Raw genomic sequence first — 26962 nt, forward strand, 5'->3', positions numbered from 1 at the left:
CATAAACGTCATTTTTGTGCCTCCGGGTTGCAAGAAAAAGGTAAATCATTCAGGTCTTCTGGGAGTTCCAAGAAGCCGTGGTCAGGGAAAGCAAAGACCGGCCAGTCTGGACCTGCCTCGTCTGCATGAAGCGGTGCCCTCGCCAGATTCTGGGGTGTGGGAACGTCTTTGTTTCTTTCTGGAACCCTGGACCCCCTTGATTCAGGACAAATGTGTTCATGAACTGATCTGATCAGGGTACAAGCTCGAATTCTAGTCTCGCCCGTCAGAAAGGTTCTTCCCGTTCAATCTTTTACTATCCCCAGTCCGGTTAAGGGACTTGTGAGGGGCAGTACATGATTTACTGTTGCAAGGAGTGATTGGACCGGTTCCTTTTCAGGAACATTTTCAAGGGTTTTATTCAAACCTCTTCACAGTGCCCAGGAAGGAAGGCAAGGTGCGTCCCATCCTGGATCTCAAGGCCCTGAACCGCTTTGTGCGGGTACAGAAGTTTTGGATGGAATCCATCCGCACGGTAGTGGCATCACTACACAAGGGAGATTTCTTAGCCTCCATAGATATCAAGGACTCATATCTACACATCTCTATTTACATTGCACCGCTATTGGCATTGCTGCCCCAGTGGGGGATTGCGGTACTGGGGTACCTAGACGATCCTTCAGTCTTGTTGGGGGATCTGACAGTCACTGTCAGAACTCTGCAGGATTTCGGTTGGAACATCAATTTCAAGAAATCCGCGCTGACGCCTGTCTTGAGACTAGATTATCTGGGCTTGGCTCTGGATTCAGCCTTGGCCAAGGTGTTTCTTCCCCCGGACAAGCAGCAAAAGTTGCAGGAGGTGATTCTGTGGTTGTTGGCGAACAATCTGTGCTCTCCGAGTTTGCATGCGGGTCTTGGGTCTTATGGTATCAGCCTTTGAGGCGGTTCCGCTTACTCAGTTCCATACCAGACCTTTGCAAAGGGAGATTCTTGTCAAATGGAACAAGGATCCCAAGTCCTTGGATTCGGTTAAGCCACAACACAAAGTCTGCTCTGTTGTGGTAGATTCAGTCTCCAGGACTATGCCAGGGCAAGTCCTTCCTCTCGTTGTTTGGGACGATGGTAATCACGGACGCCAGCCTATCAGGCTGGGGCAGGGTGCTGGGGAAGCTCTGTGCCCAGAGTACCTGGACAATGTAGGAGTCGAAACTACCAGTAAATGTTTTGGCGCTCAGAGCAGTAAAGCTTTGTCAGAGCCATTGGACGACTCGTCTTCAAGATTGTCTGGTTCAGATTCAATCAGACAACGCCACAGCTGTGGCTTGCATCAATCACCGGGGGGGGGGGGGGGGGCACGGAGAGTGTCTTGGCAGCCAAGGAGGTGGCCTAGATTCTGGCCTGGGCGGAAAAATTCTTCCCAGCCCTCTCTGCTGTACACTTTCCAGGTGTGGAGAACTGGCAAGCGGATTACCTGAGTTGTCAGGTGTTGGATCAAGGGGAGTGGTCCCTGCACCCGGAGGTGTTTCATCTCCTGTGTGTTCGGTGGGGTACTCCCAAGGTCGATCTGTTTGCTTCTCGCCTCAACAAGAAGGGTCAGAGATTCGTAGCCAGGTCTCGAGATCCTCTGGCCGACGCCACAGACGCTCTGGCGGCTTCTTCGGATCAATATCGGCTAATTAATGCCTTTCCTCCCTTGAAACTCCTGCAGAGGGCTTCTGCACAGGATGGAGGTGGAAGGAAATTCCGGTCATTCTGGTAGCCCCAGACTGGCCTCACTGGTCTTGGTATGCAGACCTAGTAAGGTTGGTCACCTATGCTCCTTGGAGACTTCCTCTCAGGGAAGATCTGCTGCCTCAAGGTCCGATCTTCCATCCTGCTTTACAGTCCATGGCTTTAATGGCATGGCTGTTGAAAGCCAGGTGTTGAGAGATATAGAGGTCTTTCTGACTCTGTGATTCCTACGCTATTTAGGCTAGGAAGTCAACTTCTAGGAAAATACATCATCGTACGTGGAAATCCTATATTTCATAGTGTGAATCACTGAAGATGCACCCTCGCTTGTTTTCGGTAGCTAGGGTCTTGGCCTTTCTGCAGAAAGGAGTTGAACAACGGTTGGCTTTGAGCACTATCAAAGGCCAAGTGTCGGCTTTGGCTATATCTTTCCAACGCCCGTTGGCTACGCATGCCTTGATTCTTACCTTTTTTACAGGAAGTGCGCCATATGGCTCCTCCGAGAAGGTCCCCGCTACCGTCGTGGGATCTCAATTTGGTATTATCTGTTTTTCAAAAGCCTCCTTTTGAGACCATTCGTGTGAATTCTCTTCTTTCGTTGTCCCAGGTTGCCTTCTTGGCGGCTATCACTTCCGCTTGCAGAGTATCTGAACTGGCGGCTTTGTCCTGCCGCTCTCCTTATCTGGTGATACACAGAGATAAAGTGGTACTTCAATCTAATCAGTCATTTCTTCCTAAGGTTGTTTCTGCTTTTCATCTGAATGAAGATATTGTATTGCATTCACTCTGCCCTAAGCCCAAACATTCTAAGGAAGTTGCGTTGCACTCTTTGGATGTGGTTCTGGTAATCAGGGTCTATCTCGAGACCACGAGTCTTTTAGAAAATCAGACGCGCTTTTTTTTTTTTTTTTTTTGCAAATATAAGTTTGAGAACAAGGCGTAACTAAATACATACACAAATAAGAGGAGTGCAACAGGAGTAAGGCATGGTACAACAACTTAAGTCGCAGAGGAACCGTTCTGCAGGGCTCTGAAACAACATCCACATTGGCAGATCAAACATATTTCCCATAGGAGTGACAGGTTAAAGCAGTGGTCCTCAACCCTGGCCTACAGGGCCCACTAACAGGCCAGGTTTGCAAGATAACTGAAATACATCCCAGGTGATATAATTTGCTGCTCAGTGATTGCAGTACTCTAGTCTGCATCTTCCCAAGGTAATACTTAAAATCTGACCTGTTAGTGGGCCCTGAGGACCGGAGTTGAGGACCACTGGGTTAAAGCATCGCCCCTCTTGAATATCCCTCGATCCACCCGTCCCAGGTAGTATTTTCCAGAAGTGAAGTAAGCGGTCCCATCCGGCAACCGCCAGAAAAAAGGAAAACAGTAGAAAGAGCAGTAGTAAGCAAGGAGAACAAGAAGAGGGGCAAGAACAGAACAGGAGCGTATAAGGGAGTAAGGGAGGGGAGGAAGGAATAGAGGGACGGGGGGGGGGGGGTGGAGAGAGGGAGAAAAGAAGGGAGCCCCCCCCCCACGCTACCGAGCCCAGACCAGGGAACTGCATATCAAACTGAAAACAAAAAACGGTCACAGGAATCACTCCATCAGAAGCTCTCTTTATCCTTGCCGAAGGATCTCTTAAGGGATTGGCTTGTTTAACCACTTAAGCCCCGGAGGATTTGGCTGCTAAACGACCAGAGGGCATTTTGCGATTCGGCACTGCGTGACTTTAACGGACAATTGCGCGGTCGTGCGACGCTGTACCGAAACGAATTTGGCGTCCTTTTTTTCCCACAAACAGAGCTTTCTTTTGGTGGTATTTGATCACCTGTGCGATTTTTTGATCACGCGCTATAAACAAAAAAAGAGCGTAAATTTTGCAAAAATAGCAATATTTTTCCCTTTTTTTTTATATGAAATTCCCCCAAAAAAAAATGTAAAAATCAAAATTTTTTAATATTTTCGGCCAATTTGTTTTATGCTACCTATGTTTGGTAAAAAAAATCGCAAAAAGCGTATTTTGATTGGTTTGCGCAAAAGTTATTGCGTTTACTAACAAAGGGAAAGATTTTTGTCATTTTTGTTGTTTTTTTTTTTAACGCGTAATGGCGGCGATCTGCGATTTTTTTTGCGGTACTGCGACATTGCGGCGGACAGATCGGACCCTTGACTGACATTTTTGACACTTTTGGGGTTACCAGTGACATTTCTACAGTAATCAGTGCTATACATATGCACTGTTACTGTAAAAATGCACTGGTAGTGAAGGGGTTAACTTTATTTGAGAGGGAGGGGCTGTGTGTGTCCCTAGGGGCGTGATTCTAACTGTGATTGGCTGTGGCTTCAACTGTATGAGGAGTGATCAATGGATCTACATAGTAGATCCATGTGATCAGCTCTCATACAGAGAGGAGAATGACAGGCAGCTTGTTTACACAAGCTGCCTGACTATCTCCCTCTCCCCCGCCGATCGCAGAGTGGCCGGCGGCGATCGGGTCCGCCGGTCACGCGCGCGGGGGGGTCCGTGACCACGCGGGAGCGGGAGCGCGCCTCCGGCGGCGCGCGCTCGCTCCCTAAACCCTCACAGGCGAGCGACGTAGACCTACGTCACTTTGCCTGTGAGGGGCTGACCGCCCACGTAGATAGTCGTGCGGCGGTCGGCAAGTGGTTAAAGAGAACTGCTTTTTTTTTTTTTTTTTTTTTGCTCTTTGAGGGTGTATTGTGTTTTCAGGGTGAGCTCCAGTTGTTCCTGGGGGAGTTATTTTTCTGTTTGCGTTGTCTTCCCACCCCTCATAAATATACTGCTTTGAGACATCCCTATAGTCTGACTAGATGGAGCTGCGTCTGTCGAACGATAGAGAAAACTAGATTTTTGTAAGAACTTACCGTAAAATCCTTTTCTCTGAAGTTTGAGACGCAGCCTCTACTTCAGAGTGAATGGGGTTTTTTCTATTCTAAACACTGCTTGCAATTAAACTGCTTGATGATAGCAGGGTGTGTGGGGTTATGCCTGCAGGGACAGCCCCCATAGGTGTGGTTAAGCTTTTTTTCCTGCCTAGTGCCTATTCCTGTAACCCTATAGTCTCTGACTAGATGGAGCTGCGTCTGTCGATGAACTTCAGAGAAAAGGATTTTAAGGTAAGTTCTTACAAAAATCCAGTTATTTTTCTTTTTTTTGTTATGTATTATGTATATATTACATACAATTACAGCATTAAACAGAGGCAACCTATCATATTTTCCCAGAAAAGTGTTCTAGACATTTGTTAGCCCCCTTACGATGGCAAGTTATTTATGCTAAGAAGCCTGAATGTTCCTATGTTGTAAATTCAAATTTTTGCCAGCTCTACCTTGGCTTATCCCCTACATCATGGCCAATAGAAACATTGCACATGTGTTATTTTCAGCATTGACATTAATTTAATGGTTTCTTATTTCAGTTACATATTCGGCTGCCACAGCAACAGCCTCCCCAGGGCACCACTCAGCCTCAGCAGGCCTCCCAAGCTACAGTCCAAACTCCAGGTCAATCTCAGAATCCTCAGGGGGGAGCCATGTTAAGACCACAGAATCCTGGTGCCAACCCTCAGCTTCGCAACCTCCTGCTCAGCCAACAGCCAGTAAGTATGAATAGTCTTGTTGCCTAAGGAATTTACCCAAAGTAGAACACTTTTTCATTTGTTTCTATCTAGACTGGACATATAACCTAACCCTAATGTAGCCTATAATGAAGTAACACTTTCTGTTGAGTTAAAAAAAAAAAAATCACTTATAGTTCTATACAACAGAGTTTAGACCACGGGTGTCCAACCTTTTGGCTTCTCTGGGCCACATTGAGTGTAGAGAAATTTTCTCGGGTCGCATATAAAGTATATACTATAGTTAAGGTATATAAGTAATAAAATTGTCGCCGCACCCTTCCCACGCCGCCGCACCCCCCCCCCCCCCCACACTAATTTAGCACAACTAGAGGGTGATCAAATGAAATGGAATCAGTATACAGAGATTTACTTCTTCTGAGAGATAATAAACCACCATGACCACTTCAGTGATTTGAAGTGGTCATGGTGGTAGAAGATAGAAACACTGCACATTCTCACCTCCCCCCTTCGAGGCAGCCTCTGCCTACCGTTAGTTGGAAGCTACTGTGGCCGTGCCCCCAACCTGACTTCCTACCTCCCCAGCAAAAAAATAATTGGCAGGGGGCAGTGGGCCTCATTGCCTTGGCTCCTGCAACTATCACTCAAAGTCAGCCAATCAGGAGAGAGAGGGGGTGGGTGCGAGAAGCAGTTCCATGTCTGAATGGACACCCAGAGCTGCAGCTCGGCTCGGGTGCCCCATAGCAAGTTGCTTGCTGTGGGGGCACTCAACAGGAGGGAGGGGCTAGGAGCAGCAATAAGGGACCCGAGAAGAGGAGGATCCAGGCTGCCCTGCGCAAAACCAACTGCACAGAAGTAAGTATAACAGGTTTGTGTTTTCTTTTTATTTATTTATTTTTTTTTTTGTTTTGTTTTTTTTTTTTTTTTAAACTAGAATTTACAATCTCTTTAACTTCAGTAATGCAAACGTTATGTCCCATGTGGTGTGGGCATTATAAATTAGAGGGTATAGGCATAAAAAATGCAGATAAGTAGAGTTGTGAGTAGCCATTCGTCCTATTAGGACAACAGGCCTCACTGTAAAAACTCTTGATATAAAAAGTAGTAGTTTTGGGAACTGATGGCATGTATGAACACGAGAGAAAAGCTGACATTTCTGTCCTAAAGGTGTGAGCTGGAACCGTGCCCAGATCTAATCAAATGGGAATATATTGCACTGCCGCTGTATTGCTGAGATATAACTCAGCTTAGATATTTGTCTATAAAAACCAGTGCTGTTACCCAATAAGTAATTCTATTCAAAACATGAATGTTTATCTATACCAAAATGTGTGACCGTGGCCGTGCTATTTGCAACAAAGTATCCTAGACTAATGTAATCAGATGCATAAGTGACAGTGACTCAATCAAACAAACTCAGCGCCGGTTCACATACACGCGACGCTACTTCCCGGGGCGACCTCCGAGATCGCGGTGCGAGCAGCGCGCCGCGACCTCGGAGCGGCCGCCACGGACTTCATAACATTGAAGTCTATGGCGGTCGCCTCCTGGTCGCCCCAAAGAAGCTCCGGACCCTTTTTCTAAGTCGGAGCGACTTGTGTCGCTCCTATTTGAACGGGTCCGCAGCTTCCCTATGGGAGGCGACCTACGGCGACCTGTGAGGCGACCAGGTCGCCTCACAGGTCGCCTTAGTGTGAACGGGGGCTAACTGTGAACCGTATGTCTCCTGTGAAAATTGAAACTATAAACTTCACTAGTGTACTAGATATGCATACATCTAATTATAACATGCAAAAAATAATCAGAAAATATAAATATAAAAACAATCAAACAACAATTGAATGTGTATAAAAAAATACTTAAATAAAAAACATGAATAAATTCTCTATATGAAAGTTCTTTTATGCGGTTCTATGAAAAACCACAAAAATTTCTGCAAGGGATCTCCAATGTTGTGTTCTATTCAAAGAAAGAAAAAAAAAAAAAACAAGAAATAAAAAACATATATGCAAACAAAAAATGTCCTCTTCTGTTGAATGCACTATCTGTGAGCAGCCACCACCACTTATGTCCAAAAAACTCACCAGATATCATGCTGCCGTGACCAGCATGAGCATACAGTGCATTCTCTTATCTAAAACGATCCTCTGCAGAGTCTATACACATACGATCCTCCCCGGATACCGTAATCTTTCAGATCTTCAAATCCTCAGGTACCAGATTATAAATGGAAGAGAGAAAACCTCACTTAATGTAAAACCTTTTAAACAACTTCCATGTTTTAAATATTGCACTCACAAGCTAAGGTGTCCTCCTGACACTGGTATTTGAGCATAAAATTTTAAAACTGGATGTGTTCTGTTCCATATCCGTTCCATATCCCCAAGCACTAACCCAGCACAGCGTGACAGCACATCAAATCCCCTCCCTAAGTATATTTCATCAATTTAAGTCTTCCCTGGGCAGTTGGATGTGCTGCACAATACAGTCCTTTAAAGCATAACTCCACTTTTGTTGAGAAGAAAACATTCTCCTCAGGGTGATCTCTGTACATTGCAAGGATTTTAACAAACTTTGTTGCAGATTCCTACCTTTTGTTGTTATGAATAAAACATTGTTTGTTCCTCTGTGCTGAGTGGGTAAAATGGGAGTGGTTTCATAATTATCAGCTGGGGCAGCTGCAGGGCTCTAATGAGGAAAGCTGCTGGTTCTGCATCCCTTTAGACGTTTGCCTTTTGGGAGTATCTCACCAAAAATGAAATTTTTGTTGCAGGGGATGCCAGAAATCTGACATGTATCTTAGGCAGACTTCTGGCAAAATTGGCGAGCCAATCACACAAGCAGGAAATTGTTTCTGGGGAGTGGTCAGTATACATTCTGTGTACAGAACAGCTCCAGGTAGCCATATGGCATTGCATTTTCAGAAAAACACAACAGCTGCAGATTAAAAAGGAAAGTCATTTGTAATAACATTCAATCACAATAGGATTTGTGTCGCAATTGTATACGCAGTATTGTTTTTCTTTATTTGCTGTTATTTTTTCCCATGGTAGTGGAGTTACCCTTCAAATACAATCATCATCTCGAACAATCGATAAAACCATTGCTAAAAATGTACATATAATACACATAACTACTCTCTCGGGCTATATATCCTTAGCTAAATCCTTATTTTTATTATTATATATATGAAACATTTAACGTGACAGACCACCTTAAAGGGTTACTCCACTTGAACCATTCAAAGTGGAGTAATACTATGTACAAAAAGAGTTAAGTATACCATAATTACATAATTTCCTTCTCTTTTTACGTTTTTATGATATATTTGAAATTCTCAAAACATTTTTTTTCAACATTTGGCAATTATAAATCTCATGAGATCTCATGAGTGAATAAGTTGACAGCTACTATTTGTCTTTCGTTCATTGACAGACAGAGCTCCTTAGATTCTTGACCAGTGGGTTATACTGCCCCCTACAGGAATAGGACACTAGGCAGAAAAGAAAAAAAACTCGACCACGCCTATGGGCAGTCCAAGGAGGTATACTCGCCCTCTCTTCTATAGGTACTCAGTTTCAGAATCTACAATCAACTGCTGGACTAGGCAGTGGGCTGGATAATCCAGCGGTCACCCCAGTCTGGACAGCAAGCATGTGCAGAGCACAGCTCCGCGCTAGGTCAGCCGCGACATAGCCTGTCCGGACGGGGGGTGGCCTGCGAGTTAAACACCTTGCAAGGTCGCATACGACCGGGTCTTGGCCTGTGTCGCAGTGTTCCTGCTGGCCGACAGCCCCCATTTTGATGGCGAAGAGGTTCTGTCTGGTTCGGTGGATCGGTGCCTGTCTGGTTCCTGGTATGGTGAGTAGCTGACCCCCCTGAAGGGTTTTGGGGTGGACACAGGCCCCTCCTTAGTGCGGTTTTCCCCCTCCTTCCCGTTAGGCCCCCCCTGTACTCTGGTGGTCCCTGTGGGTCATTAGCCCCCCCCCATATGGGGTAGTGTGGTGCTCTGCGCTGTTTCTGGGGCATGGTGCTGTACTGGCGGGGGGGGGGTTTCACCTCCCGCGTCTGGGCAGGGGGAGTACTGTACCTAGTGATGGCTCCTGCCCAGTTCCCCCCTTCCTTGTGGTACCTTTCCTGGGCCCCAGGGATCCCTCCTGGAGCCGCATTTTGTCGTGGCCTATATTGTGTATAGGCCGGCGGCCATGTTTGTGTAGTCTGGAAGCCATTTTTCGTTGGTCCAGCAAAGGAATCAGCGGCAGCCATTACAGAGTAGCCTCTGGGCGGCCATTTAGGTTGTGGGGGACCCTCCTTGTCTCCTGGTGCTGAATCCTGGGTCTCTTGTCTTCCTGGGTACCACACGTGGAGTGCAGTTTATCCCGGTGCCTGTCTGGTGGGGTCCTCCCTCTCTATGCTGCAGGATTGTAGGGTGCTCTGTTGCTGGTGACCAGGTGGTGTTACCAGCAGGGTGGGTGTGTCCCTTAGCAGTGTTTGGCTTTTTTTGTGGGGGTCCCCTTATTTACTCATGGAGTCTTTGGAGCACGTTTCCTCACCTGACCCCCTCTCAGAGGCTGCGGGGCCCAACCATCTATTCTTGCACTGACGGCAGTCGTGGAGTCCTTTGTGTCCCAGGTGGAGGTGGCTTTTGGGCGGCAGGCTAGCAAAAAGCGCACCCCTGCATTCCCTTGCCTTATCTGTCTGCTCAGATTCTGAATTGGCCACCGCGGACGTGGCAGACCCTGCGGGGTCTGCGGCCACGCGTCCTGACTTTTCTGATAGGATGATTCCTCCACTCCTGTAGCACGAAGAGGCGCTGGTGGGCACACTGATTTTGTCTGTGCGTGAAACTTTAAAAAATGTAGGAAAAAGCTGCGGGGAGGCGTCGGGTACCCTTTGGCACTCGCAAGCCATCTAGAGCAGCGAAGGGGCTTCCGTTTCCCTTCTATTTTGAGAGATTTGTTGCAAAAGAGTGGGAACGTCCAAAATATCCCTTTGTGGTTCCTAAACGCTTTGCAAAGAGGTACCCCTTTGAAGAGTTCCTCCTTAAAAAGTGGACTGTTCTACCGTTGGTGGACCCCCGGTTTCCTGGTTAAATAAGGCGACCATGATCTTGGTTGAAGAATCGCCGGCCTTTTGAGATCTGACTTACAGAAAAGCGGAGGCTGTGGCACAATGAATAAAATACAATAAAATCAGCACTCAATTCATCCCTAATAAAACTAGATAAGAGAACTCACTTAAATTATACACATCAATAATAAATACGTGACATCAAAATAAATAGTGATGTGATTAAGTGCCAAAAGTGCATAAAAATGAATAAACAAGTGAAAAAAAACTCAAATGGATAGCAGCAAAGAGCTATAAACGATAACAAATGTCACTGTAAAGAAAAAAGTGACAGTGAATTGAAGTGATAAGTGATGGTAAACTGATCAAAGCCACCTACAAGGTATGATCAGAAGTGAAAAATAAAGATAACACACAGTAAAAGAACAATAAATATCTGTGTAATAAACTGTGGCTATATGAAAAAAAGCAAATAAACCAAAATACTCAAAAAAGTGAGCGTAAAAGCACCAAGTTAATGACGTATGAGAAAATGTTCATAAATGATTCATAAGTTCATAAATAGTGAAAAATCCATAAAGGTGCTAAAATTGACGAAAGTGCAGGAAACTGTGAACAATCACAAGATGCGGGAAACTGCTTCTCAGGTGATGGTGAGCATATATCCTAAATGAGTGAAATGGCCGCTCACCTCCAAAACACTCTTTATGAGTGTTTGTACCAATAGGTAGCATGGTCTCCAATGGGCTGGTGAACGGTTCTGTGGTGGTCACTTTAAGGTAGGCTGTAAAGATCCTTATGGGTAACCAACATCAGACATCAAGGGAGAGAGTATCCTAAGTGGGTTTCAGGCTCAAACACCAAATAAAGGGGAAGGACTTCATAGTGTAGCAAGTTTAAAATCAAGCAATTTATTTATCATAAAACATACGGTGATTAACTCACATTTTTCTTCATAAAAAAATCAGCATGTAGCGTGGCAAGTGGTATGGAGCTTCAATACAGAGACTTCCGGTCTCGGCCGCGGACCGGAAATGACGTCAGACGTCTTCCGTCAGAGACCGGAAGTTGTGATTGTTCAGTTTCCCTCACTTTCTTCAATTTTTGCACATTAGCACCTTTATGGATTTTCCACTATTTATGAACTTATGAATCATTTATGAACATTTGCTCATACGTTATTTACTTTATGTGCTTTTACCCTCACTTTTTGAGTATTTTGGGTTTATTTATTTGCTTTTTTTCATACAGTCACAGTTTATTTATTACACAGATATTTATTGTTCTTTTACTGTGTATTATCTGTTATCTTTATTTTTCACTTCTGATTATACCTTGTTGGTGGCTTTGATCAGTTTACCATCACTTCAATTCACTGTCACTTTTTTCTTTACAGTGACATTTGTTTGTTATCATCGGTTATAGCTCTTTGCTCCTATCCATTGGAGTTTTTTTCACTTGTTTATGCACTTTTGGCACTTATGCACTTTATCACATCACTATTATTTATTTTGATGTCACGTATTTATTATTGATGTGTATATTTTAAGTGAGTTCTATTATCTAGTTTTATTGGGGATGAATTGAGCGCCGATTTTATTGTTTTTTATCCATTGTGTGCCACAGCCTCTGCTTTTCTGTCATTAACAGTCAGGTACAGGTTCAGCCGTGTGTGCCCTGGGATATGAGGAGCCACAATTCCTAAGTCGCCACCCAAGGGGGGAGCCAGCATAGCACCCACCCTCGGCGACAGACCGAATGGTGCAGACTGGACCGTGCTTATAGAGAGTGGCAGACCCCGATGGCCAATGCTTCAAGATGGTAGTATTTAGTTTTCCCCGGGAGTGCGTATGGCATCTGGATAAATGGAAATTTGAAAACATATTTAATCCTGTTCTCATCTATATTCACCTGTCCATATAAACAGATGTACAGCAATCCCCGCAGTATCTGAGAACGCCTACCCTACATACATGCGTTTAGAAAACCAGTAAATAGCAGCAGTGTTCATCCGCGTCATCCTAAAGTCTAAAACGTATCCAATCTTCACAGGGCTAACATAGTCGATGATTCCAGTCCCTATAGCAGAGCTCCTATCTGGCACCATAGTGAACTACTGTTGCATTGACTCAGCATATCTACAGCCTATGGTGTGTCAGGGAGTTAAATGACTATAAAGATCCTCTCCTCAATCCGCTCTCGCTTCTCTGGGATGCCTTTGGGTCTAGTCCGTTGTTCCAATGTATGTCTCTTCCTAAGTAGCTGGTTCATCCTCTCCTTTTCCTTTATCTTTGTGTCCCGATGCCTATAAATACCTTTATATAAGCCTTATGCGATTCCCATAGGGTAGTTCATGGGGTCTCTGGTAGATCATTGATAGCAAAGAAGCTCTCCAACTCCTTCTCTACTCTCTGGACTATCTTAGGATCCTGAATGAGCGAGTCATTCAGTTTCCAGGCCTTTCCTCTATGTGCTGCTAAAAATAAATCTAACTGAACTATCACTGGGGCGTGATCAGAGAGTGTAATGGGCTTAATTGTCGGATCCTTAAGGGAGACTAGAAGTTAAAGCTCTATTAAAATATAATCGATCCTTGAGTAAGACCCATGTACGTAGGAGTAGCAGGTGTAGTCTCTAAATTCTGGTTGTCCCCCCAATAATCTCCTAGTTTTGTTCTGTCTTTGAGATGGGAAGTCCCCGTCGATGAATTCAAACGCTGGTCCAACCCCATATTTAAGTCTCCCACTACAATAAGCCTCCCCTCTTTAAATATCATCAGTCTTTTCAGGGTTTTCCTCAAGATCTTATTTGGATCTCTCTTAGGGGAGTAAATATTTGCAAAGGTAAACTCCATGTTGAGCAATCTTCCCTTAATAAACAATAACCTCACCTCGGGATCTGCTAGCTGCTCCTTTAACGTAAAAAAGTGCTCCTGTCAAATCCAATCGCTACTCCCCGGGAATGGCTTGAGACCACATAGGAAAAAGCCGAGAGGACAATTTAATCCCTGAGGCATGTGTAATATGTGTTTCTTGTAGGCAGACTACTCCAGCACCATAATTATGCAATTTTTTAATTACCTTATCTCTTTTGCTTTAGGCCTTTAACATTGTAGGACACTCAATTTACCAGAGCCATGGACAGCCAAAGGAGCAGCTAGCGCTTCTTTTCCTTGACCTGTAAACCCCCCCACCCCATTACCCTTCCCAAAGAGGTTATCCCCTCAGAGGGTTGGACAAATGTCCAGATTTTCCCAGTCCGTCCCCACCCACTGGACCAGTATACTCACCAACCCTCTCCCCCCATCACCACTGCAAAAAGGAAGAAAAGAAGGGGGGAGGGAAAAAAATTCAATTCACTACAGAATTCTCTCAATTCCTCTGGAAATCTCAAAACCACAGTGTGTCCATCTTTCCTCCCTTTAAGACAGGCCGAGAAACCCCAGCGGTATGACATATTAGAGGCCCGCATATGTTCTGTCAGGGGTTTGAAGAGTCTCCTCCTTGCCAGGGTATCGGTCGACAAATCAGCATATAGCTGTAAGTTCACTCCTGCAAAAGTAATCCCAGAAGAGTTCTGGATCTTTTCCATAATTATCGTCTTTTCTTCTACGTAATGGAACCTCACAATCACATCTCTTGGGGCGCTCTCAGACTGGCTTTGATATCTCCCCACCCTATGCACTCTATCGATTTTTAAAGTTTCTGGGGACTCCTTTGCCAACAAGTGGTTAAAGAGGCACCGCACTACTTTCATCAGGTCTTCCTCCCTGCTTCTCTGGTAAGCCCTTTATTCGCACATTTTTCCTTCGACTTAGATTCTCCTGGTCTTCTAGCTTGTACAATAAGGACCGATTAGCTCTCTGCAGCAATTTCATCTGTTTGCTCAAGTCCTCCAGTAATCGGTGGTGGACATAGTCTTCCCTCCATTTCCTCCACCCGGCCAAAAGCTTGTCCAGTGTCTGCCCTGACTGTCGCTGTCCAATTTCAGAGATGTTTCCAGTTTAGACAGCAACCTTGCCAGGGCTTCTTTGATGATGAGAGGTAGACCTGCGTGGGGTTACTCCAAAACCACATCCCCTTCTGCTATTAGGTCTGGGCAGTCCCCTTTAGAGCCTGCACTTTAGATCCCCCATAAGGTATCCCTACAGAACTTTTTGGTTCGGTTGCTCCTATGGCACTGGTCCTCCCCGCTGGGGGTTCCTCCATTATAGGTCTTTGCTTTCCCATCCCTGACCGCCCTGAGGACCCCAGTCTAGGGCTTTCAAGCCCCTCTTCCACCAAGCTAGTCTTTGCTGACCTATATCGCTGGATACTTACCGGGCTAGGGGGAGGTTGGTTTAGTTTGCTAGCTTTTGATTTACCTCTCATCTTTAATCCTGGATGATCTTAATTGTAAGATAGAGAAGTGAAAGTAAAGAGAGGTGCCTGAGCATCCGCGAGTAGTTATTGATAGGAGGAGCAGCAATGTTGAATAGTTTACTGCTAGAAGCGGTATTAACATGCAGTCTGTAAAGGCCAGGGGGGCTCAGACCTGTTAAGTCAGAAAGGGAGGCTTCGGGATATACAGAAAACAACTAAAGAGTGCAGCAACAATAGTCCCTTTAATAGTTGTTATTATTATAAAGAGCCATTTGTCGTCATTGGGGTTTTTTATTTTTTTATTTTTTTTCCTCCATAGTCCAGCTAAAGCTCTGTTACTTATCTCTTCTTGTAAGAGGGTCCCCAAAGGGATGGAACCGTCAGTGAAATGGTGTACTGTGCTGGTTCATGGGGCTTCACCAAAAGTGCTCTCTCGGACCCCTTCAGTTGAGACCCCCCCCCCTTAAAGCAGGCTTACCACTCCAGAGGAGCAGTTCAGGGCGGACAGGACATCACAGTGCTCTCCTTCAGCTTCTGCCAGTGGAGGAGAGTGGAAAAGCAGCAGGACCACGTCGGTGCAACGGTGGGCAAATCGAGACATCCAGTCATGGTGGTGACAGGAGAGGGATTCAGGAGGTCCGGGGATCAGCAGTGTAGAGCCCCTGCCAGAACATTCAGGCGACCGGGTGGTGACTTCCCTTAGCGCGGGGTACTACAAACATCAGGCGGCAGCAGGGGTTCGGGCGGCGGACCACCTACTCCAACGTGGGCGCAAGCGTCATCATGTCAGGGACACCCCCCCCCCCTCCCAACTGGCGGAATTTCAATCCATGTATGGTCAGTTTTAGCCGGGGAGATAGCCATTTCTATTTTATTGCATTTTATCTGACTCCTAGTGCTACAAGCATTGTTATGTGTTAAATATTTGAACAATGTCAAACTTCAGTTTAAAGTGTTGTCAGTGTAAGCATGTTAAAATAAGATTGACTCTAAATCACAGTTTAGTTTTAATTTGTTGTAATGACTTGTGCCCTGTCTTGCAGCCACAGCCCAGTGTTCCTCAGACCCAGCAGCCTTTGCACCACATGCAGCAGACAGCACAAGGCATGCTCCCCCACCAAGCACTGGGGCAACAGATGCAGCACCAAGCCCCTGGACAGTCACAGCTGCAGATGCCAGGACAGTCACTTATGCACCAAGCACCAACACAACAGTGGGGCAATCAGATGGCACAACGGGCACCTATGCCAGGTAAGATTCAAAGCTCTTACTAGTATGGTAATATATCTTCATGCTTAGCTTGCAATGTCATTTGCATATTAAGGTTGAAAAAACTGGATTTTGTCTTACTGCAAAGACAAAAATCCTGTTTTCTCCTACGTTCATTGACGGACACAGCTTCATATCTTCATTGACATCCCAAAGCATTGTCATCATGAGGGGTGGGCATACAGCAAAAAATAACCAAAAAGGCTAAACATAGCCAACCAGGTAATCAAAGAGCCCAACCAGGAACATCTGGGGCTCACCTATCGGAAAAAAACACACCCTCAAGAGGCTGCAGCCTCCCAACAGCGGCCTGCAAGACTTTGCGGCCAAAAGCAGCATCCGCAGATGCCAGGACGTCCACCTTGTAAAATTTGGTGAATGTATGCAGACGACGACCAGGTAGCCGCCTTGCACACCTGGACCACCGACACCTGGTGACGGAAGGCCCAGGAGGCAATAAGTGCCCTCGCAGAATGCGCCTTGGGAAAGGAGGAACCTGACCCTTAATATAATAGGCTTGCACCCCTGTCTGCCTGATCCATCTGGAAATGGTCGCGGCAGATGCGGCCTGCCACTTACGAGGTCCATCCGTAAGTACAAATAAGGAATCCGATTTTCGAATCGCCTCCAGGTACACTATGATGACGCGGACCACATCTAAGGAATGTAAAGCAATCTCTTTTGGATGTTTTGGCTTAAGACACAGCGAAGGTAACACAATGTCCTCATTTAAATTGAAGCCCGAGATGACGTTGCGAAGGAATGACTGACAGGGACGTAGAACCACCTTGTCCCTGTGGACCACCAGGTAAGGCGTCCAACAGGACAACGCAGCCAGTTCTGAAACCCTGCATGCCGAAGTAATGGCCACCTTATGTGATAGTCAGTAGAGGAATCTCGTGAATATTCTCGAAAGGCGGTTTTTTGAAGAAACGATAATACCAAATTAGGATCCCATGGAGGCACTGGGGACCTCACAAGAGGGACCATATGGTGAACTCCTTTTACGAAAGTGTGAACCAAGGAGTTTGTGGCTAACGGGCATTAAAATACGAATCGCCAAGTTTGAAATCTGGCCTTTGATGTTGCCCAGAGCCAAACGCTTATCTACACCCCCATGTGAAAATTCTAGTAGACGCGATCCTGAGAAGGCACGGGGGGAAACATCCCCGAGACGCACACCAAAGTACATTTTCTAGGTCTCTTAGAGTAGGAATCACCGAATCCGAAAACCCCTCTATCCTTCAGTACCTGGCTTTCAATAGCCAGCGACTGTAAGGCAGGATGGAAGATCGGTCCCTGAGACAACAGATCTTCTCTGAGAGGGAGCCGACAGGGAGCATTGGTACGCTAACCCCGCGTACCAAGACTGACGAGGCCAGTCTGGAGCCACCAGAATTACTGGAATCCCTTCTGCCTCGAACCTTCCTGTTGAGGCGAGAAGAAAGTAGGTCCACATCGGGAGTCCACCACTGCAGACACATTTGTTGAAACACCTCCGAGTGAAGGGACTATTCGCCTGGACTCAGGGCCTGCCGGCTGAGGTAGTCTGCCTGCCAATTTTTGCACCCCTAAAATGTGCACAGCAGAAAGGGCTGCAACATGACGTTCTGCCCATCTTAGAATGTCAGCCACTTCTTTGGCCGCAAGAGCACTCTTTGTGCCCGCTTGTTGGTTGACATATGCCACAGCTGTGGCGTTGTCTGATTAAATCCTTGCCAGAAAATTCAGCGTCTAGCCGAACTCTTGTAAGGTTCGCACAGTGATGTCCAAATCGTCCTGTAAGACAGAATGAGACTCTGCTTGCAGAAGGAGATCATCCAGGTACTCCAGTACCGCAATTCCCCTTTGTCTGAGCAAGGCAAGCACCGGGACCAACACTTTTGTGAACACCCGAGAAGCTGAGGCGAGACCACGCCACAAAATGATAATGTTCCTCTTCCACGGCAAAGCAAAGGAAACATTGATGCGCGACATATATTGGGATATGAAGATAAGCGTCCTTGATATCGATGGAGGCCAAAAAATCCCCTTGATGAAGGGAAGCCACTACTGTGCGAATGGACTCCACTCTGTATTTTTGAACCCGCGCAAAGCGGTTTAGGGCCTTGGGGTCTAAGATTGGATGAACCTTGCCCTTCTTCCTGGGAACAGTGAAAAGGTTTGAGTAAACCCTCGAAAATGTTCCAACTCTGGAACTGGTACAATGACCCCTTGCGAGAGCAAATCTTGTACCACCTCCATAAGGTCCTGCAATTGATCCGGGGACCCAGCTGTAGGTTGGAAGGAAAAAATCTTGCCGGAGGCAAGGACCAAATCTCGATCTTGTATCCAGACCGGATCAATTCGTGAACCCATTTGTCTTGAATGAAGGAGGTCCAAGGATCTGGAAAGAAGCGAAGACGTCCCACCACCTCTTGACCCGGTGAGGGTGTCCTTTCAGGCAGAGGAGGACTTGTCTGCGGGACCAGAGGGACACGCTTTTCACTTGCCAACCCAGGGTCTCTTGAAACCCTCCAAGAATGCTCAGGAGGATTATCCTGCACAGGACGAAAGGGCCGCTTGTGGGCTGAGAAAACAGAACCACATTTGCGGCAAGGCTCTTTGCCCTTTGCAATCTGCGGCAGCAGAATGCTTTTACTTCCCGTGAGACCTTTTTATTATCTCTTCCATTAAAACTCTAAACAGACAATCCCCCACAAAGGGAAGATCTGTTAGTACCTTTTTGGAAGCCTAGTCCACAGACCAGTATTTCAGCCAAATCATGCGGTGAGGGGTCACCGCAGTCAGACACCCTGCAGGCTAACTGAGCTGCATCCACTGAAGTATCACAAATATACTGCAACCCCTGTATCAGCTGGTCCGCCGACTCGCCAGCTCAGGAGGATGTTGACCCCCTTCCAAACCCTGGCGCAGAATTCTTGCCCATTCTGTTGTTATGAGAGACCAAGTTAATGGCGAACACTGGTCTCAAAATTACACCTGTCAGTGAAACTATGGCAGACCAGAGCCTCAGCCTGCAGGGTCTTTAAAAGGACGGAGTGTCCCCCCTGTAACCGAGTGGCCTTATTCAGCCTGGAAACCTGAGAATCCAGCAACGGCAGGACTGTTGGTTTCTTTAGGAGAGACTCCTCAAAGGGATACCTCCTAGCGAAATGCTTGGGTATCCCAACCATGCATTTCGGGAACCCCATGACTAGTGCCAATCTCATAAAAATAGGCCAGAAAAGGAAACACCTTAATCGCCGTGGAAGGTCTGCGGGTAGCACAGATGACCCTCGATAAAGATGGGGTACCAGATAGGTTGGGAGGTCACAGGAGGGACCAACCACCCCCGGAATGGGCCCGCGTCCACCTGAAATTTCCCAGAGGAGAAAAGAAGGGGGAACACTACTCACCAAACTTCTGAACCGTGCGGGCACCACTCCAGGCAGAACACCTCCCCATCTTGGAATGGGGGCGCTGCGGGCCAGGGGTATGCGCGACCCGGTCTTGTGCGTCCTCACGAGGTGTTCCACTCGCCGCCCAGCCCCCCACCCTGTGGGGCAGCCGACTGCGCACGGAGCTACAGTCTGCACACGCTCCCTGGCCAGACTGGAGGGACCGTAAAGATCTAGGACATGCAGTGCGTTACCCAGTCCGGCAGTTTATTGTAGTTCTCACTGGAACAACTTGATTGTAGAAGGAAAAAATAAAAAAGGAAAAAAAGTTGAGTTTAAAAAGAGAAAAAGCTAGGACCAAAGATCCCAGCAGGGAGTTAGGTCCTTACTCCTGATTAGGCAAGCCAGAAAAAAAAAACTTAGATCTTAGAGCAGGAAGTGGGAGTAAACCCCCTGGGACTGCCCATGTGCGTAGTAAGGCCTTGTTAACTTTTGTTAACCCTTTTTCCGCCTAGTGTCCTACTCCTAGTAAGAGCAGCAATAACCCAACTGTCAATGAAGATATGAAGCTGTGTCCGTCGATGAACGAAAAAGAAATAACAGATGTCTATCCAGTCATCAAATTTAACCTCTTAATACCTGCAGTTTTGATGCAGAGAAAGGCAAATACGCAATTGTTTCCAGTTTGGCTCTACAAGGATCCCTGGGGATCAGATTTACCTAAATTACACGAAAAAGAAAATGTGCAAAAAAGTACTAAAAATATTTTTTGTGTTTAAAACTTATTCTAGTAGCCAATCGGTCTTATTCCAGCAGCTAGGTTGCTTGATACATTTTAAATACATTTTTTGCACATTTTATTTAGATGCACTTTAGGTATAATTTTACATTTTATATACACTCACCAGCCACTTTATTAGGTATACCTGTTCAATTGCTTGGTATACCTGTTCAATTGCTTGGTAACACAAATTGGTAATCAACCAGTCACATGGCAGCAACTCAGTGCATTTAGGCAGCTAGACATGAAGACAACTTGCTGAAGTTCAAACCGGCATCAGAATGGTTCTTGGTGCCAAACGGGCTGATCTGAGTATTTCAAAAACTGCTGATCTACTGGGATTTTCACACACAACCAACTTTAGGGTTTACCGAGAATAGTCAGAAAAAGAGAAAATATCCAGTGAGCAGCAGTTGTGTGGACAAAATGCCTTGTTGCTGTCAGGGGAGAATGGGCAGACTGGTTTGAGATGATAGAAAGGCAACAGTAACTCAAGTAACCACTTGTCACAACCAAGGTATGCAGAATACCATCTCTGATTGCACAACACATTGAACCTTGAAGCAGATGGGCTACAGCAGCCGAAGACCACACGGGGTGCCACTCCTGTCAGCTAAGAATAGGAAATTGAGGCTACAATTCACGTAGCCTAACCAAAATTAGACAATAGAAGATTGGAGAAACATTGCCTGGTCTGATGAGTCTCAATTTTAGCTGCAGCATTCAGATGGCAGGGTCAGAATTTGGCATAAACAGCATAAAAGCATGGATCCATCCTGTCCTGTTTCAGTGATTCAGGCTGGTGGTGTAATGTTGTGGGGAATATTTTCTTGGCACACTTTGGACCCTTTAGTAATAATTGAGCATCATTTAAACACCACGGCCTACCTGGGTATTGTTGCTGATCATGTCCTTTCCCTTTATGACACCAATGTACCCATCTTCTGATGGATACTTCCAGCAGGATAATTCACCATTTCACAAAGCTCAAATCATCTCCCCACTGGTTTCTTGAACATGACAAAGAGTTCACTGTACTCCAATGGTCTCCACAGTCTACAGATCTCAATCCAATAGAGCGCCTTGGGGATGTGGTGGAAATTTGCATCATGGATGTGCAGCCTTCAAATCTGCAGCAACTGCAGTAATGCTATCATATGGACCAAATCTTTTGAGGAATGTTTCCAACACATTGTTAAATTTATGCCACAAAGAATTAAGCCTGTTCTGAAGGCAAAAGTGGGTCCAACCTGGTACTAACAAGGTGTACCTAATAAAGTGGCTAGTGAGTGTATCTGCTTTCTTTATCTGCTGCCTTACTATGTAAATCATAAAATATCCCTTCACATTTCTAATTCAGTTTAGACTAATTACATCCATGCAGCAATTTTGTTATGTGATGTTTTAGAATTTGTGATATCTGCTTGCATGTATACTTAGATGTGAAGGCTAACTCCACCTTTTGCAGCACGTTACTCCTGTTTTTAGGAGTTTTCCTCTTGTCACATTAGGCAGACGAGTGAACTCGCCAACACTAGCCATAAACTGAAATATTTTTGAAATACTATAACTCTTTTATACAAGTATAGTCTATGGAATTTCACTTTGTCCTGGAAATGCAGCAGAAAATGAAAGGAAATCTTCCCAAAGTGAGGCAAATTCCCATCTTAGACTGTTGTAACTAGAATGATGGTCCCCATTGGATGATTTACCTTCACCTCTTGCTCTTGTAGCAACTCTATGGTCTAATCCCGCGCCGTCACTTCCTGTCCCGCACTGCGTCCTGGGAGCTATAACTCATCACTCCCAGGATCAATGGGCAGGGACGAAGACGGCTGGTGTTCCGTGAGAATAACCTACCCTGTGAGAATAACCTACCCCGTGAGAAATGCCTACCCTCGTCACTTCCTGTGAGGAACAGCTGAGCAGCGTAGCAGTTCGCATGCTCACAGCCCCGGATACGTAATGGAACAGCTGAGGAGCTGACTAGTGCGCATGCACGGAGGGTATGAAATGATCACGGCAGTGTGTGTAACGCGGCGGTTACATTAAAACAGCTGTGCTGCAATATGAGTCATCTCCGCTCCTGTCCCTGTCACTACCCTAATCTTGGCTAGTAAATATAAAAGCGGCTTTCGGCTCCGTGATTTATCTTTTCATACACCCGCTGCCGATTTTATATTTACTAGCCCAGATCAGGGAAGTGACAGGGATTGGAGTGGAGATGACTCATATTTCAGCCGAGCTGTTTTAATGTAACCGCCGCATTAAACACACTGCCGTGCATCGGAAGTGACGAGGGTAGGCATTTCTCACGGGTAGGTTTTTTTCACGGAACACCGGCCGCTCCTCTCATCGCGTTATTTGCAAACAGGAAATGATGCAATGAGAGGCGGAGCACAGCCGTCCCTATGGAAACCGAATGGAATGCCGATCGAATAGTATTGGGCACGTGCGAGATTTTGCGCCGCATTCATCGGCCCCCTCCATTTAGAAAGAGGAAGCAGGGCATATATTTGCACACAGCGGCTTCGGGTTACCAGGAAAAAGATGGCGGCGCTCTGCAAACATTTTATAAAGTAAGATTTAATGATTGTCAATCTATTATTTAAATGTATAAAACCAGATTAGCGGATGTATGAAGGGCGATGGATAACTGTTTTGGGAAGTATTTAAAAAAAAAAAAAACGATTCTGTGGCCAGAACTCCGCTTTAAGTACATAGCTGGATAACATTTGTATGTAAATATGTAACTTTTGTATGTGCTTGGTGCGTCCCAATTTAGATTTATGTAATCTGTTTTTAATTTTGTAAATTGAACTACTAGGTAATCGCCACTGAATATTGGTCCTACATGTTTACTTCATATTGTTTCAGGGGTAATGATGAACACAGGACCCCGCGGACCAGTTCCCCAACCAGGACTGCAGCAGGTGCAGACTCAAAGTGTCATGGAGGATGATATCTTAATGGACCTAATCTGAAGATAAAGCAGGGTTTCCCTATGAACTGTGATTCTCTTTTCCTAAACTTAGAGACTATCCAGAAAGGAAACTATTTTGACTTACTTGAGAAGGAGCACTCCTAAGTGATTTATAGTCTTCAGCTCATAATTGTTTACAGGAGGGCCTTTGGGATGTGTAAAATCTGAAAGTCCTTTGAAATCAGCATTGTGGATCATTTGTTAGATGGGGTTATGCCATACACCTTTACAGACCTGAAAATATCAAATGTATATCACAGACGGCCCTGCCACTAGCAGGTCTGCCAGAGCATAACAAATTTTAAAGCCTACTATACATGCTAATAAGTGTATGGATGTAAACCTTGGAAAAGCCCCCTTTTCTGTTAAGGCTGATGAGTTGCAGCCAGATGAACCTTGCAACTGCAATAGGCCTAAGTAGACTGCCATCTTATGTGCAAAAGCGGACTATTTTTGCCTTCTGTAAATTTCATATCAAGATATCAATGTCCAGGAATCTCCAAAAAGGACTTCAGAGTTTAGTCTTTGAATTCCACATGTGCTCCTTTCTTTATCTACTGCAAGGCAGCACCTGGCCAGTTTACATTCAGTTTTCAACACTCAAACCATGATAGTTTATTGGGTAAAAAAAATTCTTACAGAAAGAACTTTTTTTCTGGTGTTTGCTATATATAACACACAATACATCTACATGGTTAATAATTAAACTTTATTTTAGAAGTTACCTGCTGGGTGTTTGTTGAACTGTCCTGCTTGCTTCTGATGTTTTATGGAGAGAGCAAAAAAATGTTTGCTTTAAAATGTGTAATATATAATGAAATAGGGAAAATGGACTGTAATGTTGCTTTGGGCATTGAATCCTTCATGGGCGCTCACCTCTGTACTTTGTGCAATACATGGTCAGCCGCTGGGTACTACTGTATACAGGTCCAGGAACGTGGTTCGTCCCTATGAAACCCAGACCCTGAAGACTCTTCTGGGTGTATGCCCACTGTGATGGGCAAAGCCTGAACCTTATATAGGGTTTGTGGACAGGTAAGACAAGGTCACCTTTTATCTCTGACTGTTAAAACTTGGCGCTAAAATGCAATTACTCGGAGCTCAGTTTCAGATGAATAGCCAGGTGCTACATCAGCCCACAGGTTGTGCACTTTACCGTCAAACAAGTGGTTGAGGAGCCAACCCGGAGGGAGGCCATTTTGGATCTGGTATTCACAAATGGTGATTCGGTATATGATGTCATTGTAGGCGAAACCTTGGGATCCAGTGATCACCAGTCAGTGTGGTTTAATATAAGAACTGTGAAAGAGTCACACCACACAAAAACAAAAGTTTTAGATTTTAGAAAAACAGACTTTTCAAAAATGAAATTAGTCATAAATGAGTCCTTATCAGACTGGAACGGATTACATGGAGTCCAGGAGAAATGGGACTACTTAAAAGGTGCATTATTGAAGGCAACAGAAAATTGCATTAGACTTGTCAGTAAAAGCAAAAAAAGGAAGAGACCACTGTGGTACTCAGCAGAAGTGGCCCAAATCATTAAAAATAAAAAGCTAGCATTTTGTAATTATAAAAAAACCCAGAGCAATGAAGATAAGGAAATCTACAAGATTAGGCAGAAAGAGGCCAAGCAAGTTATAAGAACTTCTAAAGCGCAGGCAGAAGAAAAACTAGCTCAGTCTATGAAAAAGGGGGATAAGACATTCTTCAGATATATAAATGAAAAAAGGAAATTAAAACAAGGAATAACTAAATTAAAAACAAAGGACGGAAGGTATGTAGAAGAGAATAAAGGGCTAGCCGACTGCCTTAATGAATACTTCTGTTCAGTTTTTACAGAAGAAAAAGGAGAAGGACCTCCACTTCAAAGGATGACTAATGAATCATTTGATGCATGTGTCTTTACAGAGGAAGACGTTCTAAGATTGCTGTCTAAAGTGAAGACAAATAAGTCACAGGGTCCTGATGAGATACACCCAAAATTTTTAAAAGAGCTTAGTGGTGAGCTGGCAAAACCATTAACAGATTTATTTAACCAATCATTAGTAACAGGAGTCGTCCCGGAAGATTGGAAATTGGCAAATGTCGTGCCCATTCACAAGAAAGGTAGTAGGGAGGAATCGAGCAACTATAGACCTGTGAGTCTGACATCAATAGTAGGCAAATTAATGGAAACCCTATTAAAGGATAGGATTGTGGAACATCTTAAATCCCATGGATTGCAAGATGAAAAACAACATGGGTTTACTTCAGGGAGATCATGTCAAACAAATCTTATAGATTTTTTTGACTGGGTGACTAAAATAATAGACGGTGGAGGTGCAGTAGACATTGCATATCTAGATTTTAGTAAGGCTTTTGACACAGTCCCACATAGAAGACTTATCAATAAACTGCAGTCATTGAGCATGGACTCCCATATTGTTGAGTGGATTAGGCAGTGGCTGAGTGACAGACAACAGAGGGTTGTAGTCAATGGAGAACATTCAGAACAAGGTCATGTTACCAGTGGGGTACCTCAGGGATCTGTACTGGGACCAATTTTGTTTAATATCTTCATAAGTGATATTGCAAAAGGCCTCGATGGTAAGGTTTGTCTTTTTGCTGATGACACAAAGATATGTAACAGGGTTGATGTTCCTGGAGGGAAACGCCAAATGGAAAAGGATTTAGGAAAACTAGAAGAATGGTCAGAACTCTGGCAACTGAAATTTAATGTGGATAAATGCAAGATAATGCACCTGGGACGTAAAAACCCAAGGGCAGAATATAGAATATTTGACACAGTCCTGACCTCAGTATCTGAGGAAAGGGATTTAGGAGTAATTATTTCAGAAGACTTAAAGGTGGGAAGACAATGTAATAGAGCAGCACGAAATGCCAGCAGAATGCTTGGATGTATAGGGAGAGGTATAAGCAGTAGAAAGAGAGAAGTGCTTATGCCGCTGTACAGAACACTGGTGAGACCTCACTTGGAGTATTGTGCGCAGTACTGGAGGCCATATCTCCAGAAGGATATAGATACTCTAGAGAGAGTTCAGAGAAGAGCTACTAAACTAGTACATGGATTGCAGGAAAAAACTTACCAGGAAAGGTTAAAGGACCTTAACATGTATAGCTTGGAAGAAAGAAGAGACAGAGGGGATATGATAGAAACTTTTAAATACATAAAGGGAATCAACTCGGTAAAGGAGGAGAGCATATTTAAAAGAAGAAAAACTACCACAAGAGGACACAGTTTTAAATTAGAGGGGCAAAGGTTTAAAAGTAATATGAGGAAGTATTACTTTACTGAGAGAGTAGTGGATGCATGGAATAACCTTCCTGCAGAAGTGGTAGCTGCAAATACAGTGAAGGAGTTTAAGCATGCATGGGATAGGCATAAGGCTATCCTTCATATAAGATAGGGCCAGGGACTATTCATAGGATTCAGATTCAGATATATTGGGCAGACTAGATGGGCCAAATGGTTCTTATCTGCCGACACATTCTATGAAACACTTCTAGAGCCCTTTTAAGTAGTCAGGTGCTTCCTCCCACAATTTCGCCATGAGAACTTTGCTACAGGACAATCCACGCCGTGTTGCTGCATACTCCTTACCACCCGATATCCTGCACCCTACTCGGTGAGTACCACACGGGGATTACCCTTACCCATAGCTTTGGAAGGAAGCCATGGCCAAAACTCAGGTGACCTTTCGACCGGTCAAAGGCCCCACAATGCTCCACAATGCTCAATCTCAAGCTTTCCTTACAAATAGAGCAGGACCTGATTTTAACACTGACCTCTGCATCTGTCTCCTAGT

General features: G+C 45.0%; 1 protein-coding gene across 1 annotated transcript in view; it reads left to right on the top strand.

The window, feature by feature from the left end:
* LOC309568693 (mediator of RNA polymerase II transcription subunit 25-like) overlaps positions 1 to 23220 on the top strand; it is a 201206-nt gene extending 177986 nt beyond the window's left edge. The window contains exons 17-19 of the mRNA XM_082274434.1: positions 5151 to 5330; positions 15784 to 15991; positions 23048 to 23220. Of these exons, the coding sequence (XP_082130560.1) occupies positions 5151 to 5330; positions 15784 to 15991; positions 23048 to 23154 (495 nt within the window). The 3' untranslated portion in view covers positions 23155 to 23220. The remainder of the gene's footprint in view (positions 1 to 5150; positions 5331 to 15783; positions 15992 to 23047) is intronic.
* The last annotated feature ends 3742 nt before the right edge of the window (positions 23221 to 26962 follow it).

Source organism: Pelophylax lessonae (assembly GCF_965119305.1).
Source record: "Pelophylax lessonae genome assembly, chromosome: 12".
Lineage (NCBI taxonomy): Eukaryota > Metazoa > Chordata > Amphibia > Anura > Ranidae > Pelophylax > Pelophylax lessonae.